Raw genomic sequence first — 13,297 nt, forward strand, 5'->3', positions numbered from 1 at the left:
TATCATTAGCTTTCCTTGGGACAATCTAACTTTGAAATTCAGTCTTAGGAAAATCAGTACCTTCACAGTACTGAAACTAAATAAATTTGTTAGCATTTTTGAGGAGTAAATGCTTTTATCAATGTAAAGCAGCTCCTGCTGAGTTTTTAACCCAGAGATATAATTTTTAAAGTAAGAGCGATTTTGAAATCTGTATATAGAAATGAGCTGCAAATTTGCCACTGAAATACTCAGGTGAAGTCGAAGACATCACTGCTCTTCCCTAATTTATTGAGACACCCTTAGTGCCTTACAGTGTAATGAAAAGTGTAAAGATGAAGAGCAAGGGATTCAGCTTTCATCACTTGATGATGATTTACAGACAACTTGCAAGAATTTTGTGGGCCTCATATTTTATTGCATGTTCCTGTTTGCTGTTGTTATTACACTTCCCTCGTCTGTGTGTCATTCCAACAAGGTAGCCATTGTTTGCTCCCAAATGTAGCAGGACTCACACTGAACTTGCAGCTGTCCAACGAGCGGTGTAAAATCTTGTTCTTGACTCTGATAAGTCATCGTATTGCTCTGTCTCTCTCTCTCCTGTGGTGTTGAGAATTGATCTCTCCTGACTGCTTTGCATGGATCAGGTCCTTTCCCCCATCTCTTCCCCACCCCAACTTAGGCATCAGATATGGCTTTCAAGTTTCTGGCTGTTAATTTTATCCCGTATCTTGTAGGGAGAGCAGTGCTAACAAATTACCTCTTCTGCAACTTTTTCTCAGCCGCAATAGAAGTATCAATTGTGGCTTGGCCTGTGTATTTACATATATTTAGCAGGTTTATATATGGAGCATCTTTTATTCTGGCAGCCTGCTAACAGTGCACTTAGGTCAAATTATACTGCACCCATAATCTTCAGTGTCTCAAAATGTATAATATTTTAAAGACTCGGTATTTTGTATGTCAGAGAGGAAAGAGATGGGAGCCTTTTCAAAATACCCTGAGAGTTTGCTGCCACTGTGCTGGTACTTTATATATTCACTGTCAGGATCTGTAAATAAAGATGCTTCTCTTTGGCCCCTATTTTATTTTAAATTATTTTTATTCTTTAAAGAATGACCTGACATAGGTTTCTGACATTCAGACCATTTGTTTATGAACTGTGTTAGTGAAACTGCCTTTGGTTTTCTGCTTGATCATCACCAATGTATCCAACAGGTTTTTATTGTTTTGGTAATATTCTCAGTTAGAAAGTTTGTGACTAAACTCATTTATAACTAAAAAAGAACATTATTACTAAAGGTAGCAAGAGCTATCACCAGCCAAGCATAAAACGTATTACATTTAAAGGCCATTATTTTTTGTCCAAATTATTGCTGTCTAGAGTGTAAAAATTTTTTTGGCTCCAAAGTAATTCTAGTTTCAGAATCATTTTGTGAGGATATTTTTTCTTCTTCTTTTAGTTATGGTAATGGGTGAAGGAATACATATTTTTCTTGCAATTTGGATGACTTATCACAAATAACCTTGAATTAGGTTTCCAGCAGACTGCCTGCAAATCCTAAAGTTATTCTCATTATTATTATTAAAAATGCAAAGTTATGAATAATGCTTTTTCACATACATAGGGACAAAAAAAAAAAAACAAACAAAAAAACCCCAAACAAACTGATATTTAAAAATCTTCAGTGAAGAAAAGGAAAATGTCAGTGATCATATTCGTAAAACTTTCAGATTTTTGTTTTGTCCAGGTCACTTTTCTACGACCTCTATGTTTGGAAGGGATGAAGATTTCATTTTTAAACTATGTTTTGCATGTAGGAGATGCAGTTTTGATTTATTTTTCATAAAGCACACAATATTAAAAAAGCTTTTATAATGATACTGTGTTCTGAATTTAATTTTACTTTTAACTTTCAAATATTGGAATTTAGTGAGAGAGATTTAAGTAACTGTAGGTTTTTTTACTATGCATACACTGTATGTAGTGTTTTGCTTCTTTTCAGGAGGAGAAAAAGGCAAATCTAAAATGACATTCTTTTAGCTATCAAGGAATACATGTAAATCAAGTGTCAGTCATGGGTTGTGGCACTTGAGTGCATTAGTATGGTTATTTTTATTCCAAAGTTTATTACAAAGTAATTTATATTCTCTAGCCCAGAAATATAATTGCTCTGAACACGGAAGTCCTGCAGAGCTTTTGAAGCTGGGAGATGTAGCAAAGAGCATTTCAGACAATTTTAAAGAAACAAAAAGAAACATTGGTAAAAGGAATGATTTCTGAGTCATCAGCTGTCAGTATTGAAATACATTTTTCTCACATTGTGCAATAATTGCTGGCTCTATTAATGTGATGTGTGTTACTGCTTTGGTTATTGCTGATGTTCCAAAGTCAAATAATTGTAGTGTTTTCTCTGTGCTTTATCAAGCAAATTGACTTTTTTTTTTTTTCCTTTTTCATTCCTTTTCTTTTTCTTTTGAGTCAGGATCTTCCTCAGTGCCTTTCAGAATGGGATATTATATGTCTTTTTCACTTTGAGAGTACTTTTTCCTCTTCGTTTTAACCACTGCCGTGTAATTTTTGCCCTCATTTCCACTAGGGACTTTTCAAACCTATTTGTTGTAGCACATTTAAAGGTATAAACAAAGTAATAACTTCTGGTTTTTTTCCCCATCCGTGTTTCCCATGTAACCTCAAAAACCCGTATTCTGGCAGTTACATATTAGTATTTTCCATTGGTGAGTTGACCTTTGTCAATGGAAATCCAACAGAAAGTGTGAATACTGTAACTGGGAAGTCAGTCTTACAAATAGACCATAAATGATTTAACTTTACTGCTTCCCATCTGTGTTGCACTGAAGTGCATTGTGTTAAGACTTTGACCTTTTCTGCACCTTTACATACGATGCTTAGCTGGACTTCTGTCTTTCCATTTTTAACCTGTCTCTGATTTCAGAGTCTGAAGTAGTTACCTCTGCCAAGCCTGGTTGTTTCTGTGAAGTACTAAACAATGGCAGCAGTGGACAGCAATAGAATCTATTTTGTTTCTGTTGTGGTTTTTGCTTTCAAGGCTGCTTGTGAGGGTGGGCTCCTAGAGGCAAAAATGTGCATTTTGATCATAATGAAGGGAAAAAAATGTTCAAAGAGTGTAAATAAAAAAAACAGAAACGATACAAACCATTCCAATGGTCTGTCTTCTACTACTGCAGTATATGGATGGCAGGATGACTATTTACAATGTTCATGACTTCTATAAAAGATGAGTTGTATCATTCTTTCTACTAACTTTTGGAGTTATCTACAAAATGAGCAATCTGAATAAAAGTTTTTTGTTATTTAGAGCTATGCTCTATGAGAAACAGCGGTGTCTTCTTTCAAACTGCCTAGGCAGTTTTCTAAAAGGGTATGTTGACTTGAAATCCTGTTCTCGCTTTGTAATGCTATCTAAACTGGTACTGTCAGTGCTTTAGTGTTTTTTGTAATGCATATATTCTGTACTCTTGGCAATGTGCTCTTAGAGGGCCACTGAACTGTGAGATTTGGCTCGTGGTTTGGTTTCTGGTCTGTAGAATAGTTGTCAGTGAGCGACTTCTGCTTTCTGTGCCTCAGTTTCCTTTCAGCCAAGTGACGTGAATGTTACTGACTTGGCCTGAGAAAGGCCAAGAAATAAAATTAATTTGGTCTGTATTTCAAATACCTAAATTCTTGAGCAAAGATAAGAAGTAAAGGTTAGAGATAGAAGCAGAATTTATTCTGCTACACAGTGGCAGAAAGCTTTGTACTACTTAAGGAATAATGTCCTCTCCAAAGCTTTCTTGTGTTAAGGAACTGGAAGAATAGCCAAGGCTCTTTAAGTGAGTTTACCTGTGTGGAATTATAACCCAGGGGATTGAGATGCTTCCATATTAATGATAAGCTTTGATAATAACTTTTAAGTTATTTGATGTATGAGACTATAATTCAGTATTTGGTTGAAGATTTTGCTTCCGGACTTGAAATGTTTCCCAATATTTAGTGTGTGTGCGTGTGTGTTCTGTATGTGTCAGAATTGTGTCTAACATAGGGCTAGACAAAATGGTAAAACCACCCTTCTTATTGCTTTTCTAATGTCAGATAATGTCAGAAGAATTCTTGTAAGCGGTAGTGAAGTCTTTCAGAAGCTGTTTTGAGCAGCTTCTGAAGTTTGAAGTTCAGCATAGCATACACTACCAGCTACTGAGTTTCCTGGGCTAGGTAACAAAGAAAATTGCTTTTTGTTATTCACTGCCTCTAACAAAACCCCATCTAATTTAAGTTATGCACAGTGGATTTTTTTCCCCTCCTAGTTTTTGTGTTTTTCTTGTATACTAGTGGGTGGAACAAATTTATCCATCAGAAAAGGTTTTAAGCTAGTAATTTACTTTGTGATGATCAGGAATTTCTGACATGGTTTGTGTCTGAAATACTCAATATCATATAAATCAAAATATACAAACTCATGCCATAGTGCTGTGTGCTACCTTGCTCTGAAATCACTGAAAACAAAAGAGATATGTTAATATGCATATTACTGTGGAATGACTGGTTGGCTTTTCCTGCTGGGCAGCTGTTGGAACTAATCAGATTGTGCCTAAGAGCATAATAAGGAAAAACTTTAATAATGCTCAGCCCTCTTGGAAGCTCTGTCATTTCAGCTGCCGTACTTACGTTCACTAATTTTGTCTAGGTTTCCTGTTTTGTTCTAAGCCATAATGCTGAATCTCAAACCAGATTTAATTTCATTTTGTGATGGATTATTCCACATACATTCACAGTAGGCCACCTCTTACAGTAACAGTAAAGTTAATTGAGGGTGGAAGTAGAGTTTTGACTCTGTAGGTAGAATGCTTCACAAATTTAGCAACTTGTTTTATACTGTCACTTCAGGTTTTTGAGATAGTGCTCTAAATTGTGACTTGGTGTAGCAAATGGGAGCTACTTTGGTGTAGTGATCAGTACTGCAGATTTCTATGAGCAAAATGACTCAGTCCTTTCTTGGAGAGTACTTGTTTTGTATCTGTGAATTTGACGTCTAATCACAGATGTAGTTATTGATAGAATGTCCTAGGCATGTTTTAAGAATAGTAACGTGCCTGAAAAAATCTTCAATTCGGAATCAGCTGTTCATTTAACTCACTGCTTCATCAACGTGACAAATGGAATTATTGTTCATAGCTTAATCCCTTAACTAATACGCAAGATCCTAACAATACGTTAAACACATTAAAAGTTAACATTAAACCTATGAAAGTAAAGAAATAGAAATTAAATGTAGAAGTTAAGATTTTAGGCTAAGTCTTATGTCTATGTTAAAAATTGTTTAGGGAATGTTAAATTGTTTGAGGTGTGTGTATTTTCCTTGCTGATGGTCAGCTTCCTAGCTGGTGGACATGAGTTAACATGTTTATGCTGGATTTTTAGGTTGATTTCTTTGAATAGATTTGGTTGGGTAGATTCAGTTGTTTGTATCATGCCTTTAGAATATAAAGGCTAAGCTTCTCATTGAATTATTGAGAACATATTATGTCCAGAGGGTGCTTTCTTACAGCCATTTTCCTGGTTCCAACCTGTGTGTAGCTGAGAGATGCTGTCTTTGTTAGAAAGTGTCTCAAAACAAGATTAATTCTGTTGGCCTTGTGGTGGTTCTTCAACCTGAGGTTGTTGTCATAGTGGAGTAGTTATGAAGAATCTAGGAAGAACTCTCAGTTTTTGTTTGCACACTGAGACCTTGATGGTTGAAATCATGTTGGTTGCCCGGAAGCTGTTGATATTTTTAACTAAGTACAAGGCCATAGGTCCAATTTTTGTGTGTGTATTATAAAGTCTTACTGTACCGCAAACAGCATGTGTACTATTATTTGGGAACATCTGGTTTAGGACAGAGGTTGAATTAATCTCGGAAGACCTTTGGGTGGATGCAGAGCTGGGAAAGCTCGCTTTTGCCTCTAGTTTGGATTACACAAATGGTTGAAGAAATTTCTGCCCAGTAACTGTCTTTGCCTAACTTGCTTTTTCTGGAATAGTACAGTTTTGTGAGGTCAGTCATATTGCTAAGTAATACTTCAGCCATTCTGTTTATTCTGGTGTTAGCTTTCCTGTGAGTATGGCTATCATCCACTTGGCTGTTGAGATTAACTGTTCTATGCATTTTTTGTGAGGGACATTCTTTCAGCCTCAGAGGATAGATAGTTCATAGTTTATTGGAGGATATATGTTTCTTTGTGTGACTTAACTAGATCATTGCAACAGAAGATATTATATTTACCTCCTGAAGTTGATGTTCTTCATGTTTAAGTGTTGGCTTCTTTTGTTCTATGGTTCTCTGTTTTCTTTTTACATTTTTTTTGTTCTTGGAGAATAAAATCCCTGCCTATTAGACAGAATTTATAGTGAATACTCAAGACTGACTGCTACTAGAGAATATAAACAGTGAACAAAAACTGAGCAGAAAAGCTGGAATGGAATGAGGAGTGTTTGGTGTATCCCCTGTAAACATGCAATTTTAATATGCATAATTTTATTTCCTTTGTTGCAAATCAATTGTATCAATTTCATCACCGATTATAAGTCTGAGAAATAGCACAAACATATTCAACTAGAGTAAAATTGGAGTTTTGTTCTTGTTCTTAGAAAGGAACATGTTCTTGGGTATAACAGCTCATAAACCTACGTATCAATTACAATTTTAAGATTTTTGTTGCCAAACAGCTCATAGGGAGCCTGGTTTTGAAATAGAACTTGTCAACTAGAAATTCATGACAGTTTATGTACTAGAACTTTGAATACACACAGGTAGCATGAGGGTTTTTTCCAAATTGCCTTTTTGTTGAGGTACTGCCTTGGAGTACCTCTTTTTATCTTGCATTTGTTCTGCTGATTCAGATAAATAGGTGTCGGTAGCACTGGAGGAAGAAGACAAGTTGTCTTCCTGATAAATCCAGCACCAGAAAACACGTTTTTTGGCTTATCCACTATATTCTGTGATCATTGTGGTGAAAAGACTTTCATTTGATGAGTTTTAGAATTCGGTCTCCCTGGAACTGTTTTTAGTGCTTACTGTCATACTGTACGTCTTCTCAGCAACCGTCCCTGATTTATTACTTTGAAATTGCAGTGTTATTTATTATCTTCCAGTGTGTAGTGAAGTGGCATCTTGCACTTACATACATCACATACTTTTACACTTTAATATGGTAGTCCTACTTTTTTTTTTTTTTCTCTCGCAATAATATAAAAAGGATCAGTTTTATTATTTGGAAAAGCATAGCTTCATCTCTGTCAGAAGCAAAAATGATGCTGTGGTAGTTAAATGTCCCACGCAAACTTTCTCTTTGTGTCTTACAAACCCCTGCAAAAGGTGGAGGCCTTTAGCAAGGCTTACTGTCATGTTCATTTCAGCACTTTTGGCAACAAGCCTATGATTCCTAAAGCTGGTTTGTGAAAGCTGGGGATGTCTACTCAAAATGAAAGAAGTGAACACTTACAGTAGGTTTTGTTCTCATTCTGTTTTATTTTTTTCCCCACATGAATTGTGAATTTTCTGCATGAAAGCTGTGTATTTTTTTTAATGTCAAAATTCATAAAGCAGTGATACACACACATTAAAGTGTGGTCTCTGCATGTGAAAATGTGCTTGTGATGTAAATCCAGAGAACATGCTGTCTTACTCATTTATTGTCTTTTGTGTTTCTGGATGCTAGGATCCCTGAAGAGAAGCACGTGTGTGTGTGTGAGATACTCTTGCCACTCAGATGAAAGTTCTGTCAATGTTTTTTTCCTGAAAGTGTAAACATAAAGGGAAGATACAGTTTTCTTGCTCACAGCTGAACTTTAGTTTAAAAGGGCCTCAGATCAAATAAGATGATCTTATTAAGTAACTTATTGGAAAGACTACAGCACTGGAAGTTAATGTATGGATTTGTCTTAATGAAGATGCCATGTATTTGAAGAAATCAGGCACCTTAGACGTGTGTGTGTGTGTGTGTAAGAGGGAATAAGATAATAACAATATCTTAATTTAGTGAGCAATGGTTTGCAAATATTTGTACTCCTCTTTAACAAAGGACAGAGGTTTTCAGTTTGGTTTTTTTTTTCTTTGTTTCTCCTTTTTTCACAAGCCAAATCCATATGTATCTGTCACCTCATTTTCCACAGAAATGACTTAAAGCAGAGGGTACTGGATGGTCTCTCTCATGTAGGGTAAAGGAATTTTCAGAATTGTCTATATCCTTGTATAAGAATTCTGTTCTTATTATGCAAGTCATTGTCAGTTTTAATCTTCTGCCTGAAAGTATGGATCTGGTTATAGAGTAGGTAGTGAATAGGAGGGCATTAGAGGTTCACACTGCTGTAACACCTGGTCAGCATTCATCTGAGGGCTCAAAAATGTTCATTTGGGAGCCTAAGATACTTTGTTTGGCAGTTGAAGCAAAATGAGGTTGTGATTTAGGAGCAGCTCTGAACAGCAATACAGAACTATTAGGTGTTACCTCTGAAAGCACAGTGATACATTAGAGAATTACATTACTAAAGCAGGGACTCATTTATTTCTTTCTTTTTAGAGATACTTGGTTCTGTTATGTTGATGTTCTCAACTAAGAAGTGAGCAAATATGTTATTGTCACACATACATAATGCAAATATCAAAATTCATTGGTTGAACATACTGTTGCCTAATATAAATCCTCTTTTTCTTAATGAAATGTCTATAGTGTGACTACAAGGGGAAGGTACTGAAGGACAAGTCAGGTATCTGAAGCTTTATCTAGCTCTGGAAAGATGGGAGTTCATGTTTCAGCAAAGTTTAAATGTATTTCATATCTTAATCTTAACACCTTCAGGTGTGGTAAAGATATAGTTTCTTGTTCCTAAGGTTCTCTGAGTATTTCTGAACAGGTATAATGGAGGAGATTAAGAGGGGAAGTTACTTCTGTAATTGCTTTACCTGCAGCTGTTGACCTCTCTTGTTTTGTAAAGGGTGTCTCTAAATGAAAGAGTACTTGTTTAAAGTATAAAATTCTAAAGTTTAGTTTCTCAAGTTTACTCTATAACATGATTAGTAATTCAGAAGTGTCTAGCTTTTTCAAACAAGCTACAAGCTTGGACAACTGATAACGTGTCTCTGTACTTCAGTTTCCCATCTTTAGATAGTGGCACCACTATTTATATAGCAGGAGTATTGTCAAGATAAATTCCTTAAAGTTTTGTGGTGCAGCTGCATATTTTGCTCCAATATATAATTGCATGTCTGTGAAATGCGGCAGAAGATTATTCAAGTGACAGCCCAGTTCCTGCTGCCAGTTTTTTGCAAGCAATTATCTTGGTAATTTTTATATCGTATTAGTGCAGTAATGTGGGTACACCATTACTCCTATCATTAGATATGTGAAAGGAATTTTTATTAGAAGAAAAGTTTTGGATGGTGAAGTTTTTGGTTTTAATCATAATTCATCATTCAAGAGAGAAGTTAAATTCCATAAAAAAAACCCCAAAGTTGAAACAGCACTTCACAGGCCAAAATGTGCTATGGGAAGAGAGTTACTCTTATAAACCTGGTGCAGTTTTGAAAATGTTAAGTGTGTGTATTGCTACTTTCCAGCTCTTCATGTTCTCTTCCTTGTAAAGCTTGTGGATTACTAATATTAATACCATTTAGATACGGAATTTCAGGCTTGCTTTAAGTGTTTAATGGCTTATTATTATCCTTATATTCTATTGATCCCTTCTACAGCATTTTGCTTTCTGTCTGTTTCCTAGTATGAATAAGGTTTTGTATGTGGTCGTATGTATGGAGAGGAAATCTTTGGTGGTGTTTTACATGTAGAGAAGCTCTACCTGTAGCTCTATTAGGAGCTGAAATCATGCTACTATACACTTTGATATAACAGTGCAGATATGGAGCGGTTCCATTTGTCTTCACAAAAACACTCAAAGAAACAATGGCTGGAACCTATCGTGTGGTTTTGGAGGAGAACTGCAAAGATTTTCCATGTTGCTACATCAGAAATACATGCCAGTTAGCAAACAGGCATTATTTTCTGGATTTTCTGAAAAGATTTTAGGGTTCTTTGGACACAAGATTGAATTTCAGCCAGATTTTTTATTATTAATTACTTTAATGAATTACTGAATTACTTTCTGGTGGTAAGCTGATATTTGATTTTGTTTCTGTGCTTTTTTTTCTTTTTATCTCTTTTTTTTTTTATCTCTTTTTAAACATTTTATCTATTTTATTTCCCAATATTCTTATGTGATTAGCTGGAATTTAGTTACTCTAAATCTGTTCATTCTAGTTTTGAGAGAGTAAGATTTTTAGAAATCATGCACACTTCTAGCTTGTTGCAGTGCTCATTGGAATGAGTTAAAGTGAGTTACCATAGAACATTTGTAAATTGCTTTTTAGATGTGTGTTGTCTAGCCCTTGACTTTTGTTTTAAAATTCAGTTGAACTGAAGACATGCATCCTATAATGTGTTTGGCATGAAGTTGTAGATACGAAACAATGAGCTGTCTTTGCTCCTGTGTCTGTCTTGAAAGGTTCATAATGCTCTTCTTGAATGAAGGTTGAGCACAGTGTGGATCTAATATGTCAGTTAACAATGTATAGTTATTATATACAGTCACATAATATAAAGTGTAGAAAGTAATAATCACTGAGAGACTGTCTAATTTCAGAGTGCTTTGTTTCACAAGCAGTAATTTTTATATGGTTATTTAGCACAATATTTTTCCTTTCCCTATTTCTTTGAGAAATTACTATTTTCTGTCAAGCTACTGGTGGACAAGTGGACTATTATGAGCATTAACTAGAAGCTGTGGGTTTTTTTTTGTTTTTTTTTTTTTTCCCTGTTCTTCTTGACAATCTGCAGGTAGTCAATGCCCCATGGGTTTTATATACTGTAATACTGCAATATGTGTATCTAGAGAAGGTTATGTATAGACTTTAGGTGCACTTTGTCACATGCAGTCCTGTCCCTAGTACTAGAAGCTGTTGTAGCTTATCACGTTAAGTGTCCGTGTGTCATTGATTATGTATTTATTAATGTACCTAAATGTTTCATTTTTTAAAAAACTCTTTATTTTTTTATTTACATGACAGCCCAAAACAGCTCCGAAAAGGACTTTTGGATCCATTACAAATGATCAGGTAAATACACAGTAGGGAGTGTTCAACATGAAAACCAGTTTTATTAATTCAGAAACTACTTTGGGCATGGGTCCGCTGAAAAGTATGTTAGGAAAATTGAATAAGGTAATGCAGTTGCATATTGCCCTGATGAAGAATCTTGTCATCAGGGTTAGAGCCTCGTAAAGCAAATCCTGGCTCTGAGATGGGCATAATCTTGTTTTGCCTCATATAGGTAGGTTACATTGCCTAAGCTGTCTTTTATAGATTAGAACCGCTCAGCCTTTTATTTCTCACTCCCATCCTTCTATAGTTGTGGAGATAATATAGCAGATTATTTTTACTAGTCAGTCATTTTAATGGCAAAAGGTACTATAGAAATGTTAATTATTTATTAATGCTTTTCTTATGTACTCATACCCTTTCTAGTGTGAGCTAAACCTTCATCTCACTATGATAATGTAGTGACTGAGGTACAGTTCAGTCCAAATAACAGTGCTACCCTATTGGAAATTTCAGTGAGGTTTTAACAATGATAAAGCCATTTACTTCAACATCAGGAATTTAATCATGAAGGTTTCTCTTCTCGTTTCTCTCAGAAATTTTGCTTCTCAATTTATTTGCTCATAAGGGAGAGTATTAGTTATGTATAGTCTTAAAAATGTTTCTAGGAGGTTTCATTATTTTTGTAGTATTTAGAATGGGAGAATTCTTCATTCTTAGAGAATGTCTTTGTTAAAATGCAGTATAATGTCACACCAACCTTATCCCTTAAGCAACATGAAATAGACTTGCTTTAACTAGGCAAAAGTATAATTTTGTGTAACTTTTTTCTTTTTTTGTGGTTTAAAAAGATGTATAAACCTGTAATGAATAGCAAGAAATACTCTTGGATAATATTTTAGCATAGGAAATTACTCAACTGTTAATTATTAACATGGAATAGATCTTTGCTGCCTTTTCTGTTTCTCTAGGAGTTTACTGCTAGTGAAGGGTGTCGTGGTTTAAACAAAGTCAGCCATAAACCATGCAGCCCGTCTGCTCACTCCCCCCCCTTCTTGCCCTCCCCCTGCACCGAGAGGGATGGAAAGGAGAATAGAAAAGAATGCAACTCCCACGGGTTGAGATAAGAACAGTTTAGTAACTAAGGTATAACACAAACCACTACTGCTACCACCAATAATAATGATAAAGGAAATAACAAGAGGAAAGAACGCAACACCTCAACACCAGCTGACCAATAACTCGCCCCACTCCCCCCAGCTGAGCACCGGCCAATACCTCGTCCAACCCTGCAGTCCCCCAGCCCTTCCGGGTAACTCCCCGTTACATCCTGTGCATGACGTGCTGTGGTATGGAATACCTCTTCGGCTAGCTTGGGTCAGGTGTCCTGTCCCTGCTTCCTCCCAGCTTTTCCTCCTCCTTGGCAGAGCATGAGGCTCAGAAAGTCCTTGGTCAGGCCAAACATCTGAGCAGCAACTAAAACCATCAACGTTACCATCACTGTTCCCAGGCCAAAATATGAAAACATAGCACAGCACTAGCTACTAAGAAGGAGAAAAATAACTTCTACTGCTGAACCCAGGACAATTGGGAACTAAAGCTGTGTTATTTCTGTCAAAATTGTATGCCATAATGAAAAACATCTTTCTCATAGTTGATAGAGAAAAGCAGAAAGGGTATTCATATGTATAGCTGCATGTATTCAAAGTCTATAAGAAATGTTTGTTGTAGTTGTGGGATCTAATGACTGAATAATCAGTGCCCATCTGTCAGCTTGTGTACAAATAAAGAAGTAAAAGATAGGTGACAGGGTGTTTTTTTTTCCCTCTAGCTTCTGTTGCTTTTATTTTTCTGGAAATGTATGCTAAAGCATAGAATATAGAATTTGTCATTTCTCAGTAATTCTGAGATATATTGCAATTAACTGCTAGCCAAATTGAAGATGAAGAGGAAATTCTGCCTTTATGGAGAGATCAGTGGAGAATTACCATTCTAAAATTTAACCTAATTGCTGCAAAATATACATCTTGATTTAGAAACAATTTACAAGGCTTATATTTTCATATGACTTCTGGTAAAGAAGCCAAAGCTGTATTTGTTTTATTGTTTCAAAGTGTGCTCCAGTTTGCTTTAGAGTGTCCCTAGTTGCCGCTTAATGTCACAGATACTGT

At 35.7% G+C, this 13,297-nt stretch overlaps 1 protein-coding gene across 11 annotated transcripts in view; it reads left to right on the top strand.

The window, feature by feature from the left end:
• The window catches only part of PCDH11X (protocadherin 11 X-linked), a 490,320-nt gene that overhangs the window by 59,864 nt on the left and 417,159 nt on the right, over window positions 1-13,297 (top strand). For all 11 annotated transcript variants that reach the window (XR_010614873.1, XR_010614874.1, XM_065689610.1 and 8 more), the window contains exon 3: window positions 11,097-11,144. Coding sequence is in view for 9 of the 11 variants with exons in the window: in XM_065689610.1 (XP_065545682.1) it covers window positions 11,097-11,144 (48 nt within the window). In the remaining 2 variants the exon portion in view is untranslated. The remainder of the gene's footprint in view (window positions 1-11,096; window positions 11,145-13,297) is intronic.

This window comes from Lathamus discolor, chromosome 9 (assembly GCF_037157495.1).
Source record: "Lathamus discolor isolate bLatDis1 chromosome 9, bLatDis1.hap1, whole genome shotgun sequence".
Classification (NCBI taxonomy): Eukaryota; Metazoa; Chordata; class Aves; order Psittaciformes; family Psittacidae; genus Lathamus; species Lathamus discolor.